The following is a 19,815-nucleotide window of genomic DNA, read 5'->3' as shown; positions in this document are numbered from 1 at the left end:
CAATTTGGTCTTTATTCTTTTTTTCTTTCAAATTTTGACCCTCGACATTTTAAGAAGAGTCAAATTTGACCATCAATCTTTCGAAAAAAAAATGTTGTATTGTTGTTGTTTTTAATAGAAATGCTAACTAAAACGTTAAATTTTGAAACATGGCAACCCACATGGTAATCCATGTGTACTTCATGCTGATTTTTTTATGGATTCTTATAACTTTTTTTGAATATCTTTATAATTTTTAAATTTTTTATGACATGACATATAATAAAAATAGTGTCATATCAGCATAAAATACTTGTGGACTACCATGCGAGTTGTCAAACCAACATAGTTAAAAATTTATGTTTTCATCAGTATTTTCGTTAAAAAACGATTCGACCCTTTTTGAAAGCTTAATGGTCAAATTTAGCTCAAAAAGGAATAAGGGCTAAATTGACAAAAGATATAAATATTGAGGGTCAAATTTGACATTATACCTTATAAATAAATACTAATAACTTCATTTAGACAAACACAAATTGAAACCCAAATCTCAATTTAATTTAAGTCACAGGATTGTTAGAATCATTGTTGTATATGCCTTTCTTTGTTCTTACTATCTACACCAATCAGAAGTTCTCATTCCCTTTCTCTTCTACAGTTTTTTTTCATGAAACAACTTTAAATATCACGAATTTACGAACCAGAATTCAAACAACTTTCTTCTTTGATCTCAAACACTAACCATAAAATCAACTTTGATATAAGGTATGTTTTCTACTTGCCGATTGGTACTAATCCAATATACCAATCATTGAATCATCACTTGAAGCTCACTAGCTGAACTTTGGAAAAAAGACTTAACAACCCGGTGACTTAAATAAAAACTTTCAAATAGTTCAATGACCATTTTGTAACTTTTTGTAGTTGAGTGATCAAAATGCAAACTTAATAATGATTTAGCGAGCTTGGGTGTAGTTTACCCTTATTTAATAAAGGGATAATGTAACATTTGGTATCTATACTTTCATAAAATGTCCAATGTGATATTTGTACTTTGAAAATGTCCTGTGTGGTTTCTGAACTATCAATATGTGTTTTATTATGATACCTGATGTTAATACCGTTAGTGAATTGCTAAACTAGCGGCTGAAATTTTGACACGTCAAATTTTCCATTTGAAATAATATTTTTAATTTTTAAATAACATATTATTATAATTATTTCATGTAAAGTTAGTATTTACTTTTTTCAGATTAACCATATGTTTAGTTACTTGTTTTTTATTTTTATTTTTTGTTTTATTGAGTTTTTAAAATAATGCTAAATTATCTATGTAAACTTAATGGTTTAGAAAACAAAATTCTACGTGTAAAATATATATTAGCCGGTTTAGCAATTAACTAACGGTGTTCACACTAAGTACCATAATAATATCATAATGATAGTTCAGGTACAACATTGAACATTTTATTAAAGTATAGGTACCAAATGTGATATTATCCCTTCAATAAACTTTACGTGGGAATAAAATCAACGGGAAAGAAACTTTCAAAACTGTCCCGTTTTTCTCCACATATCTAGGAATCTTCTTGTGTTTCTTCTTTTGCTTTTCTTTCAAGTCAACATATTGCTTAAAAACAAGTTCCAATTCAACTGTGTGTATATATATATATATATATACAAAAACTTCAAGAAAAAAAATTAAAATTCTTAGTAATGGAAGACCAAGCATCAAAGTTGAAGTCTAATCTAAGCTCTTTGAAAAACCCTTCTTCTCCATCATCATCATCATCATCATCAAAGCAAGCTAGCCATATTTGCAGAACACTGAATCATGGAGTACTTTCAAAGACGACCAACCATGAGAAGCTAAAGCAAGCAGAAGAGTCTCTTAGAACTGTTATGTACTTGAGTTGCTGGGGACTTAATTGAAAGAGTTTTCGATCATGGAGGCTCTAAAAAGAATGTTTTAAAGCTATAAAATACAGTTTCTGGGGATTTTAAAAGATAGATTGTTAATTTCTTTTTCCTCAGCAAGTATTTATTGATCATGGATGAGGTTATCTTTTTTTAAGTTACAATGTATAATTATAAATTCAATTATAATTGTTATGCATTTTGAATAATCAACATCGAAATTAATTATATTAGCCGACTGAGTCTTAGTTCGATTGATAACGTCATTATTGCAAGTGCGGGGAACGTGAGTTCAAGTACGTTAAAATATATTATTCTTCTATTTAAGAGTTGGGGAGGGTATCAAAAAGAGCATATATGATATAAAAAGAGGGTAAAGCCCTAACAGCAACGCGACTAGCACGACTCAAACCTAAGGCAGTAAACACCTTAACCATCAGGTCATCACACATGGTTCAAAATTTGACCTCTTTGATTATTTGAAATTAATTAATAATACATTAAATATGTACAATATTAAAATAAAAGATAAAAAAATTAAGATATCCTTAAATAATATAACTTATTTTAAATACGAAAAAATATTTTCGTAATTTCATTGAGTTGGTGTCGTGTTGACTCATGACACCAACTCAGTTTGAGGTTTATATAATAGTATAGATATACAATTGATGAAAGTAATAAACCAAACATAATTCGGTTAAAATGCAAATAATATATTTAAATAAAGTTATGGTGTAGTTATAAAATTAATGTTATTTTACTGTAAGTAGCACAATTCAAATTCAACCATATATAAATTTTTATTGAGTTTTTCTAAAAATAAAAACTAAAATTTTTCAAATAATATAATTGAGTCAGCATCTTATTGACTCATACCACTCATTTAAGATTTTTTTTGAACAATCTCATCATAGATTCTGATCATATCTGTTCTTTTTTACACAACGTCTAGAATCACCCATTTAAGATTTTTTTTTTGAACAATCTCATTATAGGTTTTGATTATATCTGCTCTTTTTAACACAATGGCTAGAACCACTCATTTAAGATTTTTTTTTTCAACAATCTTATTATAGATTCTGATCATATATATATTTTTTGACACAATGCCTAGAACAAATTCAAGAGTTTTTTTTTTGAACAATCTCATTATAGGTTTTGATCATATCTGCTCTTTTTGACACAATGACTAGAACCATCCATTTAAGATTTTTTTTGAACAATCTTATTATAAGTTCTGATCATATATGTTCTTTTGACACAATGCCTAGAAGAACCACCCATTTAAGATTATTTTTTGAACAATCTAATTATAAGTTTTGATCATATCTGCTCTTTTTGACATAACGTCTAGAACCACCCATTTAAGATATTTTTTTAAACAATCTCATTATAAATTCCGATCATATTTGCTTTTTTGACACAATACTTAAAACTACCCATAACATATCCTCAACCCATAAATAAGATGATATCATCTTGTATTGACAATAATGCTAAAACTTATTCAACTTAAATAATACTAAACGTAATTATTTTTCATCTTATAAAAGTAAACATGATCAAATTAAACAAAATATAATTGATAAATATACTTCACTTCAACTTTTTTTTAATTAATTAAATCAATGCAATATTAGCTGAAAATTAAACCCTTTTTTAAGAAATATCAATCTCAATCAAATTATCTTCTTCCTCATGAAAATCCAAATCAATCTCAATCATCCCTTCTTTATCTTCTTCCTCTTCCCATCCACAACACATCATTTCCGACGAAACCCATTCTCCAATCACCGGAAAATCCATCTCCGACGAAGAACTATCCGAATCCGATTCCGGGTAACACAACGACAACGAAGGATACCTCTCGATAACACGGGTCGGATCCGGGTAATAATAATCCTCATTACAATCCTCCCCTTCTTCTTCTTCTTCCCCTTCAAATATCACTTCCAACGGAGCTCCGACGTCCGATTCAACGAACAAATCTTCGAAACTCCGAATTACAAATTCCGGGTCGGTTTTAGATCCGACCCGTTGTTGAAACTCCGTTTTTTTAACTTCATCGATGGGTTTTCGAAAGAGGGAGAATAACAGAGATGCAGTGAAAATCGAAAGGAATTTAAGGGAAAAAAAGCTTTGAGGGAAATAAAGAAGGATTAAAATGTAAAGAGTGATAATTGAGGAAAAGAATGGATCACCGGAGGAAATTAATGAAAGGTTTGAAATTGTTTTTGAAGAACAAATCATTGTTGTGAATTCAATGGATTTCAAATATTCCCTTTGATTCACATTTCCGGTATTTCGATTCTCGTTTTCTTCCATTGAGGGAAAATTTAAGTGGAAATTGGCAAAAAGAAGAGAAAATTTGTAGAAATATGAATGGAAAAGTGATTCAGTTTCTTTAATGGGGAGTGTGTCATTAGGGATTTATATACAGATACCTGTGAAGGTTATCACCATTTTTTTTTAATTTCTTTTATTGTGGCTTAATATTTATAGATTATTGTTGAGGCCCTATTCTTTTCGGATAAGTTATCGAAGTGTTGTTTTTTCAGAGTTGATGGACTTCGTTGAGTCATTTTTGTCTCTAAATTGAGTTGAAGTTTTCGAAATATCATTCATTCAGAATTGATGGACTTCAACGAGTTGATGTTACCTGTGAATCGATACAGAGTTTTGTCTCTTGATTTTGTGGGTACATTGTTGCAATTTAAGGGGTGTGAATTCAATCATTATCAAGTGTTAATACTTACATTAATTATACACCGTATTTTTCTAATTGCACTGATCGAAATGATCGGAACATTGGTTCTCAATCCGATTGTTCAAAATGAAAGATATGGACATTTCAAAATTAATTAAAACATTAACATTATCATTCTTAAAATCCTAGTTGAAATAGATTCATCTATGACTAACAATTTCAATAAATAACTTATCATAGATTGACCAAGATGTCCAGAACTAATTAGTGATAAAATAGGTCAAGCCACCGATTTGTCGAATCAATTGGTTCGATTAAAAAATTTTATTAAAAATAAAAAAAAATCAGTTTCACTATGGGTTTAATCGGTCTATACCTATTCATGGGTCAATCAGTTTGATGCCACCCTCCAGGTTGATACCTAAATTGATTCTCAACTCGACCGACCATTTCAATCAAATTCAAACAACCATGAACTTAAACTTTGAGATAAACTCTGTAGTAGTTCGCACTACTAGAATTTAGTGCTTAATGTTTTTTTTTTTTATCTTTTAATTTTTTTGGGTTAGATTTTCTTTAGATTTTAGTCATGTTTAATTATTTTTATTTTTTCTTTGAATTAAAAAGTTCAGGCTAGATATTAGGCGACAAATATAGTTTTGGATTATAATATATAATAAATCAATTTAAGTGATTTCGATTCACGATAAATAGTGATTCCAAACAACTCGCTTAAAATAACTCAATATAACTACCCAAATTAATATAGTTACTAGTTTTCGTTATAATCGATCAAACCCATTAATCTAATTCGATACCAACAACATTATAATATCTCATATAAGAAAAACCTAATTAAGACAAATACAATATTAACCTAATTAACATACTAAAATAATGATAAATACAATAATGCAAGCCATGGAAACATAAAAGAGAAAATGTGTTGGGAAAGTACAAATTCCAAGATGGACAATTGTGGGAGTTACCAAATCCAAACACAAAAAAGTGGAGTTGTTGTCTTGTAATAAAAAAAAAAGACAAAAGATGTAGCAACATCAATCTTCTTAAAAGATGGTTAAATCTTGCTTACAATGTTTGTATCCATTTCTTTGGATTTTAATCACTGTATTAAGACATGAAACATAGTTGAAAGAGTTTGGACCTTTTTCATCATTCCCAATCTCATGGTTCTTTCTTCCTAGACATTCTTTTTTTGGTATACCATTCGATTACAATAGATTAAAAATTAAAATTAATTCACCGTCCATCCCTGTCTTTTCTAAAAATCGAGTTTGGAGTTAGACTTTTAAACGTGATACATATTGTTCTTTGGTGAGAGTTTTATCTTTCAGTCCTATCGAGAGTTCAAGTACTTAAAAAGGCGATAATTTCATAAAATACAAACTCTTTATTAAATACTTGAAGAGATAGACACACGTAATTGTACTTGAATTCATACTGTTATTTGAATTCGAGTACAACCATACGTAATAACTTCTTAAAAAATAATTTTCAAAGAATTATAAGATAAAACCCGAACCAAAAATAATAACTAATTAAATCTTCAACAATCATATATAAGTTGCATTGTTTTTTTTTTTAACTGCTCCTAGATTAGGTCAAGTGTTGCAATATTAATTGGTTCAAATGTTGATGTAACTGTAGCTTTCAGAAAATTCTTAGAAGTAAAGTTTGATAATAAAAAAAATTTATTGTTTGATTTGATGTGTATATTTATATTTCTGGCTCAAACTTTTATGCTATGGGATGTGATATTTAATTTGTTTTTATTTTTATTTTTCTTGTTTATTTTATGATTCATGTTCGGGATTCGTGATTATTTTAAATATTCATCTCTCATTGGATATGCAATGTATCTTCATAGTTTTCAATTTTGAAAATTTAATCCTAACTAAGTAGTATTAGTAATCGCTAAATTCATTAAGTTATGCTATTTTTAAAATATTATACGACAAATGTATTATCATTTATATAATGTCATGACAGCTTATTATTTTTACATATTACTAAAAAGTCAATTAATGAACTTTATAGTTCTTTGGGTCAAAACTGAATTTTAAAATTTTAGAAAGTATAAGGTCAATTAGAGAATATGTACGATACAAGACTAATAGCAAAATTTGACTGCTACAGTTTGGATGAGTTTAGGAATTAAAATTAACTAATTCAAAGGGTACAAAGATCATAAATAACTAAATTAAGGTATAGACACATAATATAAAAACTAATAACAAAACTTGATCATATATATGTGAATTAATATTTGATACATTAACAAATTATAATTTTTATATATAATCATGAATTAAATGATGTCGTATCATTCAAAAAGAAGTCAAAAAAAATTTCAGAAACATTGTCATTTATATCAAGACTGAAAATTTAAAACTTGAAAAGTATAAGAACTTAGAATGATTAAATTGAATAACATGGACTAACTAGTAATTGAACTTAAACAAACAGATTTAATTGTTACTGTTTGGGTTAAGACCAAAATTGACCAGTTCAAAAGTTACAGGGGCTAAAATTGATCAAATAAATGTATAAGAATTAAATCCACAACTTTCACAAAGTATAAGGACTAATAGCAGAATTTAACCTTTCCAAAAAATGTAGTTCATAAATATGTATTACATTAGCACCTGGTCAAGACAGTCGTTGTAGTATAGCGGTGAGTATTCCCGCCTGTCACGTGGGTGATCCGGGTTCGATCCCCGGTAACGGCGATATTTTTTTCCATTCCGACGTACCGGATTGTCCAACCAGGTTAGTGATTCGGGTCAAAAATATCATTGATGCCCTTGTATTAAGTGTCAAATTGTATTTTGTCCTCTCTATTTAAAAAACAACAAATTAGTCTTTCTTCATTAAATCAAAGAGCAAACTTGTTTCGAGTGAGTGTTTGATCGAATCGAGCCAAATTGAGTGAAAAATAGTCGAGTAGACGAGTCTTATTTTATCATCCTAACTCGATTTAAAAATTTTTCGATTCGAGTCGAATCGAGTGAAATGGTTCGAGTTAAATTAAAAATTAAATATGTCAAATTAAAATATTATTACAAGATAACTAATTTCATATTAGAGTACATAAATTTAAAAACTATATATATTTGAAAACTTTTTAAAGCAAAATAATTAAAAAGGGTAAACTTGAATAATTAATTAACTTATTTAGGTCCCAAAATTATTATTTTAGAAAATTTTAAAATTTTTACTTTATATATTCTTTATAAATTTTAAAATTTTTAAAATATATAAATTTTAAAATTTTTATAAATATTTTAAATTTTTGAAAGTTGTTTTGAAATTTTTTTGTAATTTTTGTTTAAAGTGAGACCATTTTGCTCATTTTCAAAATTGACAGTAACCAAAAAGGTATTTACACCAATCAGTTATTCGAATTTTAAAATTTAACATGACTCGAACTTGAATTACTTATTTGAGTTGACTTGAATAACTCAATTCGATTAACTCGAAATTCAAATTTTTTTCGATTTGTTCTAATTGAGTTTTGTTCACCCCTACTTCTTGTTAAAAATTTCATTCATTTCTACTGTTAAAAACCGACATTACTGAAAGAATAACCAAACAATAACACGTGGCATGTCACTTATTCTTTATGCTCACATAGAATGACCAATTTTTAACCGTAAATATGAATAAAACTTTTAATAGAAAAGCCAAATTTTTAGTAGAGCGGACAAAATACAATTTAATTCTTAGTTTTTACCGAAAAAAGAAACCCAAAGGGTTAAATAAAAACATAGTTACATTCATTAAGCTGATACAATGTCATCACTACCACTAACATTAGATTTATAAACATGTAGACATGGCATAAATTACAGAGCACAGATGCTAGTCATCTTAAGTAGTTACATATGTTACACCGGCAACTTCAACTAGTGCCGGAACACGTTCCCCTCAATAACATTTCGAGCTTCCGGTGTTAAGACGGCCCCAAACCAAAACCCTGCCAATTATTATGGAAGCTGGATGACAAAGTTAGAATTGAAGCAATACAAGATCTCAAAGAGCAAAACTCCGGTTATTGAGTCTTCGGTTGGGTTGGATCGGATTTATGTTAGACACGAGCAGGGAGATGGAAAGGAGATTATTAACATTGTATCGGGATAGGTTACATTTATAAATCATCGAGCTCAATAAGATGTGCATGCCTTTCGGCAGCCTTTTTCCGAGTAAAGATACCCCATCGAAGAGCTGCCTTTAACTTGAGCCACCCGACTACAGCTTTTCCAGATGAAGGAGAAGTTTCATTATCAAAACCGTAATTCAAAGCCAAGGTAGGGGTCATATATGTTGAGGAATAAGGATGGCTATCGTCGGAAGCATTAAACGGAATGTGATCTTGATTTCCCTTGTTAAATATACGAATCAAATGCTGCATATCTTCGTTTGCTAGCATCTCGTTGTTACTTCTCATTCTCATCTCCTCGTCCTCCGAGAAGAAATCCTCAACTCCTTCAGGAATATTTGAAGTGCCAACATTATTGAAACCTCGCACAGTTGACTGAGATGGACCGTGGACTAGTTCATTATCGTTGACCAAGGGGTTTTGTAGAGGGAATGAAGCACCATTTAACAGAATCGTGGCATTAAGGTGTACATTTTGCGATTCATTCGCTAATCTACCTGCCATACTATCGTCATAACCTAGAAAAACAGAGAACATGATCAATAACAAGCATGGGTACAAGACGGTATGTACTCAAATTAGTTTGAAAAAACCCGGGAACTTTATACCTCTGACAACTAGATAAGAATCCATTGAAGGCTGCCCTGTAGGAACTGGAACTGACAGAGTCGGTAGAATCTGTTGTTGACTAGTCGAACTTGTATGCAGATCCATCGGAAGTTTGGCTCGGCAAGTATCCAAACTATCATCTTCGTTACATCCTAATAAAGACTTACCATCATACTCTATAACATGAATCCAATTTTCGTATGCCTTCTTCACCAAGATATCCACATAAACCTACAAGATTGTAACGATTGTAAGTTTTCTCACAACGTATATCAAAACCAGCAAGTTTCTTTACCTTCTGATCATCGGAAAGTGAATCAGATGCATAATACTGTCCATTAGCGATTAAGCCATTCAACTCGTGGATGTTGTTGAAGACTATGCCGACACTCCTCACGTCATCGGGGTAATAGACATAAAGTTTCTCGCTTAGAACACAAGTTTTCGCATGTTCCACTAGAACATCCCACATCTTGTTAGACATTCCACTTCCAAGTATCTACAAGAAACGGATCGAAAATCAGTTACAAACGGAACAACAAAATATTTACGAGTGATTTACGGATAAGACACTTACGTTTCTCAGCCTCTGGGAGTCCCTAACCACAAGTCGTAAGAAGTCTTCAACTGTGAAAATTCCAGCTTTATTAAGCCTCTTGTGAAATGACCCGTCTTTACCAATCTTCTCTAATCTCCAAACCTCATCGTTTAATGCGGGTGGATAGTGTTTTTTATATACTGTTAATGAAAAAGAATGAAATTGTAGCGATTTACCGACTCTCAAACAACTTTAGAAACAACGAAAGTTAAGAACTTACATTCTCCTCGATGATCCTTAACGGTGAAAGCGTCGGTTTTTGCTTCACGAATACGGAAGCCTTCACAGCAATCAGAAGCAACCTTTAGACCTAACCTGAATTTCCTGCTCCTAATCCAGCTCGAGTTATCGGTAAACGATAGCTCCCCTAGTGTTCCTACACCTTCGTTCAACACCACCTGTAGATCTCCGGTTAGTAACGGTCTCTTCCCGTCACGTTCCTTAACAACATGGCTATCAAACTCTTCTTCAGTCCAATTATCATCATCCTCGTTGTTGAAATCACCCTCGAGCACCACAACATCTAGTTTCAAAGAAGACTCTGGACCTGATGTAACGACGTGTCCGGTGTTTGCATCGATCAAAACAATATCTATAGCAGCACCCTGTTGTCCTTCAACTTTCCCTCCGGTAAAAAGAGGAAGGGACAACCCAGATCGAAAGTGCAGCCGTAAATTTCTTCCATTAGGCCCTTCAATCTGTTTAGGGGAAGACCTGCATCGTGTAAACAAAAACACAAGGCACCATTATCACAACTTCGCAAAAACACACTAATGGCAACACGAAAACAGATCAATTGCAGTCGATCGAGACTCAAGAGAGGCAATCATAAATGTCTTTGGACATTAATAATAGAACCTTGTCAAAGAAAATATGTGCAGAACATGGTATCTTAAATTGAAAGCAATAAAGGACCACAAAGTCTAATAGACAATAATGTTATCAGTCATCACAAGCACAACAGTAATGGAAACATACAAGAAAAAAACAAACAAAATACACAAGTACACACCACTGTACCTCCAAAACCTCTTCTTCATTATTTAGCAGTAAAAATCATCATGGAAGTTTGTCAATGACCAAAAACAGGGTAAAAGTACTATAAAACCCTTGTACTAGGAGTTAGATTGCATTTTGCTTCCTCTATTCAAAAAATTGAGCAAATAAGTCCCTGGACATCATTTAAGAATAAGGTACATGTGGTGTAACTTTCTAGTTATTTTGTCAGCAACTCCGGTTTTTAACAGTAAAAACAGAAAAAATCAATTTGCTCATTAATCTAATACACCAAGATTAATTTGCTCAATTTTTTAATAAAGAGAGCAAAATGCAATCTGACTCCTAGTACAGGGCCTACATGATAGTTTTACCCAGAAAAAGAAAAGGGAAAAAGAAAAACTTCCAGAAGTATTAAAAACATTTTCCTCAATATTATCACAAAATCTAAGGAGAATAAACAAAAAGTTCATAATTAGCAATAAGCTTAGAAGCGCTTACAATAAACAAAAATGTTATCATAAGCACAATAGAAGTGGAAACACATAATGAAATTTTGCAAAAGCATTTTACATACTTAGTAGTAAGTTTGGCAGGGCCTAATTTGGCTAACGCACGTTCCACTTCTTCACTAACCTGCTCATATTACATGTACCAAATTAGAACATGAACTAAGTACGAAGTTAAATAAATAAAAGAAAGTGTTAAATCACTATTTAGGACCTGAAGCTGGCAACTATTCCCACATTGGGGACTGAATTTTTTTTTTTTTTGTTCATGTTAAGCCCTAAACTTGGCATTTGTTCCTACATTGGGACCTAAGCTTTAGGATTTTCAAGGACTAACTTGGATAAAAAAATTTCAAGCCGTAATATGGGAACAATTAGCAAGTACAGAGCCTAACTTGGACCAAAAAAACTGTTCAGGCTTCAATCTGAGAAGAGTTGCCAAAGTTTAGACCCAAAAACTGATTTAACAAAAAAAAAAAATCCAGAATCTTACAACTCTTCTGAGAATAGGTTCCAATGATGAACATAGTTTCTGTAAACTATCCACCTTCAAAGCTTCAACAATCACACTGCATTAAGGTCAAAGATTTTATGTTAACAAAACAAAAATGTATACATATATATACATGCATGCATGCATATATACACAAGCAAGAAAGCCATGGATTAGTTTTTTCAGTTTAGTAAAGCTTTGTAAGTTAAGATACTGCAACTTTATACTAACACCCATAAAGAAAACACTCACATAAAAACAATGATCATCACCTTTTTCTCTCTACTCAACTTATTTTTTAAAAAAAAAATTATAATTAAAATAATCCAAAATTATTACTCTTTTTTATAAAGAAATCCAACTTCTCATGCACAAATTTTTTTTTCCAACATCACTTCACTGAAGAGTTCAATAAAATACATTCTCTTTTTACATCAAGAAAATCACACACACAAAAAAAGTGTTTGATTTGAAAATATTTTTGAAATACTGAAAAGATGAGAGAGTAAAGGGCTAAAACCTAGCGAGAGCAGGTCGTTTCCTATCAGGTCCTTCATCTCCAGAACTCGAATCCAAACATCTTTTCTCACTCGCCACATTATTCGATCTCTCAATGTACTTCGTTTCCATTTTGCTGCACACTGAAAAACCTGTTTGGTTCACGAGAAAAAAAAAAAACCCAACTTTTATCAAATCTATTCAACAACATAAATAAACAAATAAATAAAAACAAATTTCTCTCTCTTATCAAATTTCCAGGAAAAAATAGTATTTTATCATTTATCATAGAAAAGCGAAAAGACGGAAATTTTGGATTTTTGTAAATTAAAAAGCACTGAGGAAAAGTCGGCGAATTTTCGTTTTTGTTTTCAAGTAACGAATTTCTGTAACTATAGCTAAATGGTCGGATTCGCATAAATTAAATTCTCAGTCACAAGCTCTGATCAGATCAGAGCCGTAGAATTTTTTCGCTAAACTACACTCATTCTCTCTGAATTATCACTAAGTTTACATTTTAATCATTTAACTTTAAAAAATTACAAAATAGTTATTAAACTATATAAATAGGTTCATTTAAATCATTGAATCACGGGGGTTCATAGTTCGGTTAAAATCGAATTAACCAACCGAATCGATTTAATTTCGTTAATCAGTCGGTGGCCGAATTTAGTTCAATCAATTAATAGTTTTTTAAAATTTCAGTTATCGGTTAATTCGGTTCAAAATTGAGAAATTAACTGAATTAAACAATATATTATATATAATATATTTGTTATATTAGCAATGTATTTTTTGAACTATTATTTTTATATTAATCAAAATAAATAATATATATAATATAATATATATTTGAACTATTAAAAAAAAGAAAATGAACATTAGTGATCTGTTTTTTTATATGTTTTATACTTAATTTAACCAAAAGACAAAAACATATAAATTTCAGTTAATTCAGTTTTGCTTCAGTTAATGTATTTGGAAAAATATTCCGTTCAGTTAACAGTTAAAGATTTTTACATTTTGGATAATTCGGTTAATAGTAATTCAGTTCTGTTAATAATCGAACCTACCGTTTGAACACCCCCATACTGAATGATTTGAAAGTTTTTATTCAAGTTACTAAACTAATAAATTTTTTTATTAAAAAGTTCAGCTAGTGAGTTCGAGGTGATGATTCAACGATTGGTATCGTGGATACCCATTGACTAGTAAACCAACATACATTATATCCAAGTTGATCTGACAGTCAGTGTTGAAAATCGGAGAAGAAAACTATCTGAGATTTTGGTTCGCAAATTCGTGACGTTTCAAAACTGTTTCATGAAAATGGAATTAAACTATAAAAGAGAAGGGGAAGAAAGTTTTCAATTAGTGCAGGTGGTGCGAACAAAGAAGGTTATAGAGTAGAAATTTTTACAGCCTAACCAAGTGGCTTAAATGGAAACTTTTGAATGATTCAGGGATCATTTTATAACTTTTTGAAATTAAGTGACCAAAACGTAAAGTTACTAACCGTTTAGTGACCTTAAGTGTAATTTAACTTTTTTTTTTTAGTTTTAGACCGTACTCTTTTATATTTTTATATTTAATTCTTATGTTGGCCGTACTCATTTGTTTTTTAAATTTATTATTGGAAATTGACTAATTTGCCTTTTTTTGGCCAAACAAGGCGCTGTTTTAGTATCTTTGGATAAATTTCACCTAAGGTCACTAAAGTATTAGTATGTTTACATTTTGGTCACTTAACATCAAAAAGTTACAAAATGGTCACTAAACTATTCATAAATTTTCATTTAAGTTGTTGGGTTGTTAAAACCGTTGTTATATAACATTCTCTATTTATACCACCTGTATCAATTGAAAGCTTTCCCTCCCTTCTCTTTTGCAGTTTAGTTTTTTTTTTTTTTAAATCATGAAACAACTTTGAATGTCACGAATCTGCAAACTAAATTTCAAATAGTTTTCTTCTTCAATCTCCAACGTTGACCTTCGTATCGGCTTGGATCTAAGGCGTGTTCTTCTACTCATTGATGGGTGTTAATCTACTGCATCGATCGTCAAATCGTCACTTGGAATTCACTAACCGGACTTTTTAATAAAAAAAAAACTTAATAGTACAGTAACTTGAATAAAAACTTTCGAATATTTTAATGAATTAAATGAAAATATTCAAATACTTTACTAACTATTTTGTAATTTGTTGAAGTTAAATAATGTTTTCTTTAATTATACGAAACATTTAAATATTTTAGCTTTTTACATTAATTATTAAATGACATGGAAATTATGCGAAAAATAATGATTAAAAATACATTTCACGAAGTTAACGAATGAGTTAGCAAATTATTAGTATTTTAATAATTTTGGACTAAAATAATATAAAATAAAATGATAAGTTAGGTGACTAATTTGTAATTTTTAAAGTCGAGTGACTTAACAAAAAAATTTCTAATAATGGGATGACCATTTATATAGTTTACCCAATTACCGGTAGTCACCCAACTACTGGTAGGTTTAAAAAAGGGTAAACTACACTTGTAGTCACCCAATTACCGGTAAGTTTTTTTCCTGGTCAACTAACTATGAAAAATTACAAAATGGTCATCAAGCTATTCAATTTTTTCTCTTTTGGTCACCGGTTGTTAAATGGCTGACGAAAAGATGATGTGACAGTTTTAAATTTGACATAATAGTAACTTTAACCCTCAACATTTATACATTGTGTCAATTTCGTTTTGATTCTAAAAAATTTAACCCTCAATGTTTACACAATGTGTAATTTGGTTTTTTTTTAATTACTTTTATTTGTGACATTTTCACCTAAAATGCTAAAAAACAAATCTATCAACTATATCTCGATCGAAATATATAAAAATAACACCCAAAAATCTAAGATAACAATTTTCATATTTTATCATTCTTTAAAAATTAACCCTTAATGTCACAAAAAAATTAGAGCGGTAGAAACAACAACAACAAATTACACAATGTATAAATGTTGAGGGCAATTTTTTGTAATCAATACTAAATTGACACAATGTATAAATGTCGAGTGTTAAATTTATTATTATGCTAATTTTAAAAGCTGCCAAGTTATATTTCCGTTAGCAATTTAACGGTTGATGTCTAGAAAAGAAAAATTCAAATAGTCAGGTAACCAAAAGGAAAAAGTTTTGGAGGACTATTTTGTAACTTTTAATAGTTGGATAACAAAAAATAATAATAATAATAATAATAATTGAGTGGCTATCAGTATAAATTATCCTTTAAAAATATATAAATTTAGACGTGGCACGTACATTGACACATAGTTGATGATGTAGACATTAACATGTTCGAGTGGGTGTTGGGTGTCAAAATGGCATGGCACGTAGGACCGTCCTATTATTGAAGATAAAACAAGGTTTCAATGTGAACAAAAAAGTCTTTCATACTTTGAAATTTTAAATTTTGTACTTATATTTTAAGTTTAAAATTTTAAAATTTTATATTTTTTTTATTTAAAAAATTAGTTATGTGGTTGTTATAAAGAAAAGTAAAATAATTCTTTTAGCCTCAATATATATTATTCCTGTCAAGGTAATTCTTACTTGTTAAAAGTACATAAATAATTATAAAAAATTTTTAAAATTAAGTTGCATTTTCAATTAAAATTTTTAAAATTTCTGAAAATTAAAATTCATTAAAATTATAAAAATAAAATATTTTTAAAATTTATAAACATGAAAAATATGAAATTTTCAAAATTCAAAAATTATTATTTTTTACTCTAATAAGGTCTGTTTAAACTTTAAGTCATTCGTTTTTATATTTTAAATTAGATTAATTATATATCAATTTTTTTATGTAAATTTAATTATAAACCATATAAAATATTGGTATCCTTTTACATGAAGTTTTATGTGGAATTTTCATTGATCAGAGCAAAGGACACCATAATATATGTAAATAGGTATTTTTTATGATAAATATATATTTTTGTTATGAATTTTCATTGAGTTGTCGGTTTTATAAAAAAAACAATAATTGAGAAAACGGTTATGGGGAAAAAGCCCTAATATTTTGTTGTTAGTAAAAATTACATATTATTTTAAAAGAAAGTTTATTAGTTAATTTTATAAAGAGAGTCATATCATTTGGGAGAAAAATACTCGTTATTAGCGATGAGGACAAGCTCCATCAATACGTTAAATATTTTGCATTAATAGAACAATTACGGTACGTTGATGATTGAATTTGTCATAAATTAAGCATGATATATCTGGAGTGATTACAAACACTTATCAAGAAAAGAAAATCAACCTTAATAAGTAGTGGTAGAATCGATAAAAGAACCGAGCATCTATAAAATTAGAAAGGAAAGTGACAAAATAATTCATAAAATCACTTGCAAGAGTAAGATTAATAAACTTATACAACGCTAGACAAAAACTTTCAAAATTAGTAGAAACTTATTAAACAATAGAAAACAAACAAAAAAATCATATAAAATTTAAAACAACACGGGTACAAACGGACTCGTGAAATTATTTATTATTTTGAAATATGATCAAAACTGAAACAATTTAAGAAAGCAACAATAACCCACCATTTAAGTATCTATAGCCAACCCACTTACTAAGAGAAACTGTTGGTGGCTGGTGGAGATTCAGCAACAACAAACATCATTATTTGTCTATCACAACTTATGAAGACAATCAAAATACCTACAAAATAAAACGGGAAACTGAATTTACAATGTTTTTTTTTTATACTATTCAGGAAAACTATGGATGATAATGGGGTTGTTGAATATTTTTGAAACATTTTTTAATTACTGTGATTATTCTTAGATATGTGTTTTTACTTAAGCTTTCTTGTGTTAATAGGATAAAAGAGAGTAAGTTATTTTTTTGAATGACAATTAAGATTGCATTAAAAAAACCCTTTCACACTTAGGGTGAGTTTGGATGGGCGATTAGGTGCGGTGCGGTGTGTTTAGCTTACTTTTTGTCTCACGTTACGGTATCGCTACAGTATCTAATCTCACCACCATCGCTGTTTTTACACTAACCACAAGTAAACGCACCGCCCATCCAGTATTATTTTTTATGTTTGGGTGATTAATGGATAGAAGAAGGGATGACCAGGTCAACCAAGCTATATCTTGATTATCCAATGAAATAAAAAACAAAAATGGCCCTTGCCTTTTTTTAGATTAGCTATTTTCTTTTGCTTACAAAAGATAAAAGAGAAATTAGCCTTTTGTTTTTTTCCCTTGATTGATGACAGTTTCCTTTTTTTCTCCTTTGGGTCACCTCATCTTCCTCTTAGGATTGCTAATTAGCAGTCAATGAAGAGGAAGGAAGACCCAAATCCTAGAAAAAAGAAGTCATTATTACAAATTCAGTAATAAATTTTAGATTTACTTCATCAAAATTAAAAGAAAACCCTGTGTTCACTCGAAAAAAAAGTAAATAAATTGAGGCAAAATGAACGATTTAATCTCAAGTTCGTTCAGGAAATATACTGACCTGAAACAACAAGCGTATATGGACGATATTGAAGCCGGCAATGAAACGGTTAATCTCGATACGTTCTTCGAAGATGTTGAAAATGTTAAAGAAGACATGAAAGGCGTTGAGAAGCTTTATAAAGCACTGCAAGAAGCCAATGAAGAATGTAAAACGGTGCATAATGCTAAAACAATGAAGCAATTACGTTCTCGTATGGATTCTGATGTTGAACAGGTTCTTAAACGAGTGAAAGTCATTAAAGGGAAGCTTGAAGCCTTGGAAAAATCGAACGCCGCGAGCCGGAATGCTCCGGGTTGTGGACCCGGTTCATCTTCAGATCGGACTCGAACATCCGTCGTTAGCGGGTTAGGCAAGAAATTGAAAGTAATGATGGACGAGTTTCAAAGCTTACGAGCAAGGATGCAATCGGAATATAAAGAAACCGTTGAACGTCGATATTTCACGATCACCGGCGAAAAACCTGATGAAGACACGATCGAGAACTTGATTTCAAGCGGCGAAAGTGAAAGTTTCCTTCAACGTGCGATTCAAGAACAAGGAAGAGGTCGAATCATGGACACGATCTCCGAGATCCAAGAACGACACGACGCCGTTAAGGAAATCGAGAAGAACTTGATTGAGCTCCACCAGATCTTCCTCGACATGGCGGCACTCGTCGAGGCTCAAGGTCAACAATTGAACGATATCGAAAGCCACGTCGCGCATGCGAGCTCGTTCGTCCGGCGAGGTACGGAACAACTCGAAGAAGCGCGCGAACATCAAAAAGCGTCGAGGAAATGGACGTGTATAGCGATTATTGCTGCGATTATTCTCATTTTAGTCATCCTTTTGCCATTGTTGCCAACTATTATAACTCTCATAAAGACGAAAAAGATATGATGGTGATGATTAAATACTTTACATGTGATATTATTTTTTCGACATCCGATCAAATTTTTTTTTTCCGGATTCAGATATTACAGATTCAATATTTTTAAACTGTTATTATCAACTTTTGAACTCGAAATTTTCGAATCTTTGTAATTCAATTCGAGAATTCATATATCTGAATTTGGATAACAATATTCATTTTATTTTGTATATTATAAATTTTGGATATCTGAATCCAAATATATTCTTCGCTTTTCTTTAAATAAGATGATTATATTTTTATAAAATGTTCTTTAAAATGTTCAATGTAGTACTCGAATTTTCAACTTTTATATATAAAATGTCCAATATGATACATGCACTTGAAAATGTCTAATGTGTTGCATGAACTATTAATACGTGTTTTTATTGTGGTACTTGATATACAAGTATCAAATGTGACATCATCCCTAATAATATTATTTAATTGACATAATGATAAATTTAGTCCTTAATATTTATGAATTTGACCTTTGTTATTTTTTTTAGTTAAATTTGGTCGTTAAATTTTTAAAGAGTCAAACTTTATTGTTCACCTTTCAAAAAGGTGCAATTGTTGTTATTTTTATCGAATATTAACTAAAACATTAATTTTTAAATATGACACTGTAAGAAATCCATGTGTATTCTTATTTATTTTAAATTATGAACTTTTATAGTTTTTTTATATTTTTTGATGTTGGAAATGAAGTGTTATGAGATGGTATACTGTATTCCTAGTATTGATGAAATGATACTACAGTACATATAAAATTTGTTAGAGATATGTGACCCAAATTCTTGTTAAAATAAAATACAAGTGGCAAGATATGGTACAAGCTGCACAAGTGAAATCCGTATAGAAGTATACTACCTCTATTTGATGTTGATTAGAATAAAGTGTTTTAACCTTACTGCA

The 19,815-nt window shown here is 30.2% G+C and overlaps 3 protein-coding genes and 1 non-coding gene across 4 annotated transcripts; 2 read left to right on the top strand and 2 right to left on the bottom strand.

The window, feature by feature from the left end:
- Positions 1-3,463: 3,463 nt before the first annotated feature.
- On the bottom strand, positions 3,464-4,320 carry LOC105774137 (uncharacterized). Its single transcript, XM_012596511.2, has one exon. The coding sequence runs from the start codon at positions 4,222-4,224 to the stop codon at positions 3,559-3,561; it is 666 nt and encodes a 221-aa protein (XP_012451965.1). The 5' UTR covers positions 4,225-4,320; the 3' UTR covers positions 3,464-3,558.
- A 2,964-nt stretch (positions 4,321-7,284) lies between these two features.
- TRNAD-GUC (transfer RNA aspartic acid (anticodon GUC)) lies at positions 7,285-7,356 on the top strand. Its single transcript has one exon. It is a non-coding gene; the product is annotated as a tRNA-Asp (tRNA).
- A 1,025-nt stretch (positions 7,357-8,381) lies between these two features.
- LOC105774136 (calmodulin-binding protein 60 B) lies at positions 8,382-12,841 on the bottom strand. The gene is made up of 8 exons (XM_012596508.2): positions 12,512-12,841; positions 11,992-12,067; positions 11,567-11,625; positions 10,214-10,707; positions 9,973-10,133; positions 9,691-9,894; positions 9,395-9,626; positions 8,382-9,304 (listed from the first exon to the last, which is right to left on the bottom strand). Exons 1-8 carry the CDS (start codon positions 12,619-12,621, stop codon positions 8,775-8,777), a joined length of 1,866 nt encoding a protein of 621 aa, XP_012451962.1. The 5' UTR covers positions 12,622-12,841; the 3' UTR covers positions 8,382-8,774.
- A 4,922-nt stretch (positions 12,842-17,763) lies between these two features.
- LOC105771613 (syntaxin-124) lies at positions 17,764-18,991 on the top strand. Its single transcript, XM_012593044.2, has one exon. The coding sequence runs from the start codon at positions 17,964-17,966 to the stop codon at positions 18,885-18,887; it is 924 nt and encodes a 307-aa protein (XP_012448498.1). The 5' UTR covers positions 17,764-17,963; the 3' UTR covers positions 18,888-18,991.
- Positions 18,992-19,815: the final 824 nt, after the last annotated feature.

This window comes from Gossypium raimondii, chromosome 6 (genome assembly GCF_025698545.1).
Source record: "Gossypium raimondii isolate GPD5lz chromosome 6, ASM2569854v1, whole genome shotgun sequence".
In the NCBI taxonomy this organism is placed as follows: domain Eukaryota; kingdom Viridiplantae; phylum Streptophyta; class Magnoliopsida; order Malvales; family Malvaceae; genus Gossypium; species Gossypium raimondii.
The sequence above is the reverse complement of the archived record's forward strand: the minus strand, read 5'-3'. Positions and strand labels throughout refer to the sequence as shown.

Excerpts from the sequence above, each read along its gene's own strand:
- LOC105774137 (XM_012596511.2), bottom strand. The coding sequence starts at position 4,224 with ATGGAAGAAAACGAGAATCGAAATACCGGAAATGTGAATCAAAGGGAA.
- LOC105774136 (XM_012596508.2), bottom strand. The coding sequence starts at position 12,621 with ATGGAAACGAAGTACATTGAGAGATCGAATAATGTGGCGAGTGAGAAA. Across the intron at positions 11,626-11,991 it reads AACCTATTCTCAGAAGAGTT|GTTAGTGAAGAAGTGGAACG; the intron begins GTAAGATTCTGG and ends TAATATGAGCAG. Across the intron at positions 9,305-9,394 it reads TTCTTATCTAGTTGTCAGAG|GTTATGACGATAGTATGGCA; the intron begins GTATAAAGTTCC and ends CTGTTTTTCTAG.
- LOC105771613 (XM_012593044.2), top strand. The coding sequence starts at position 17,964 with ATGAACGATTTAATCTCAAGTTCGTTCAGGAAATATACTGACCTGAAA.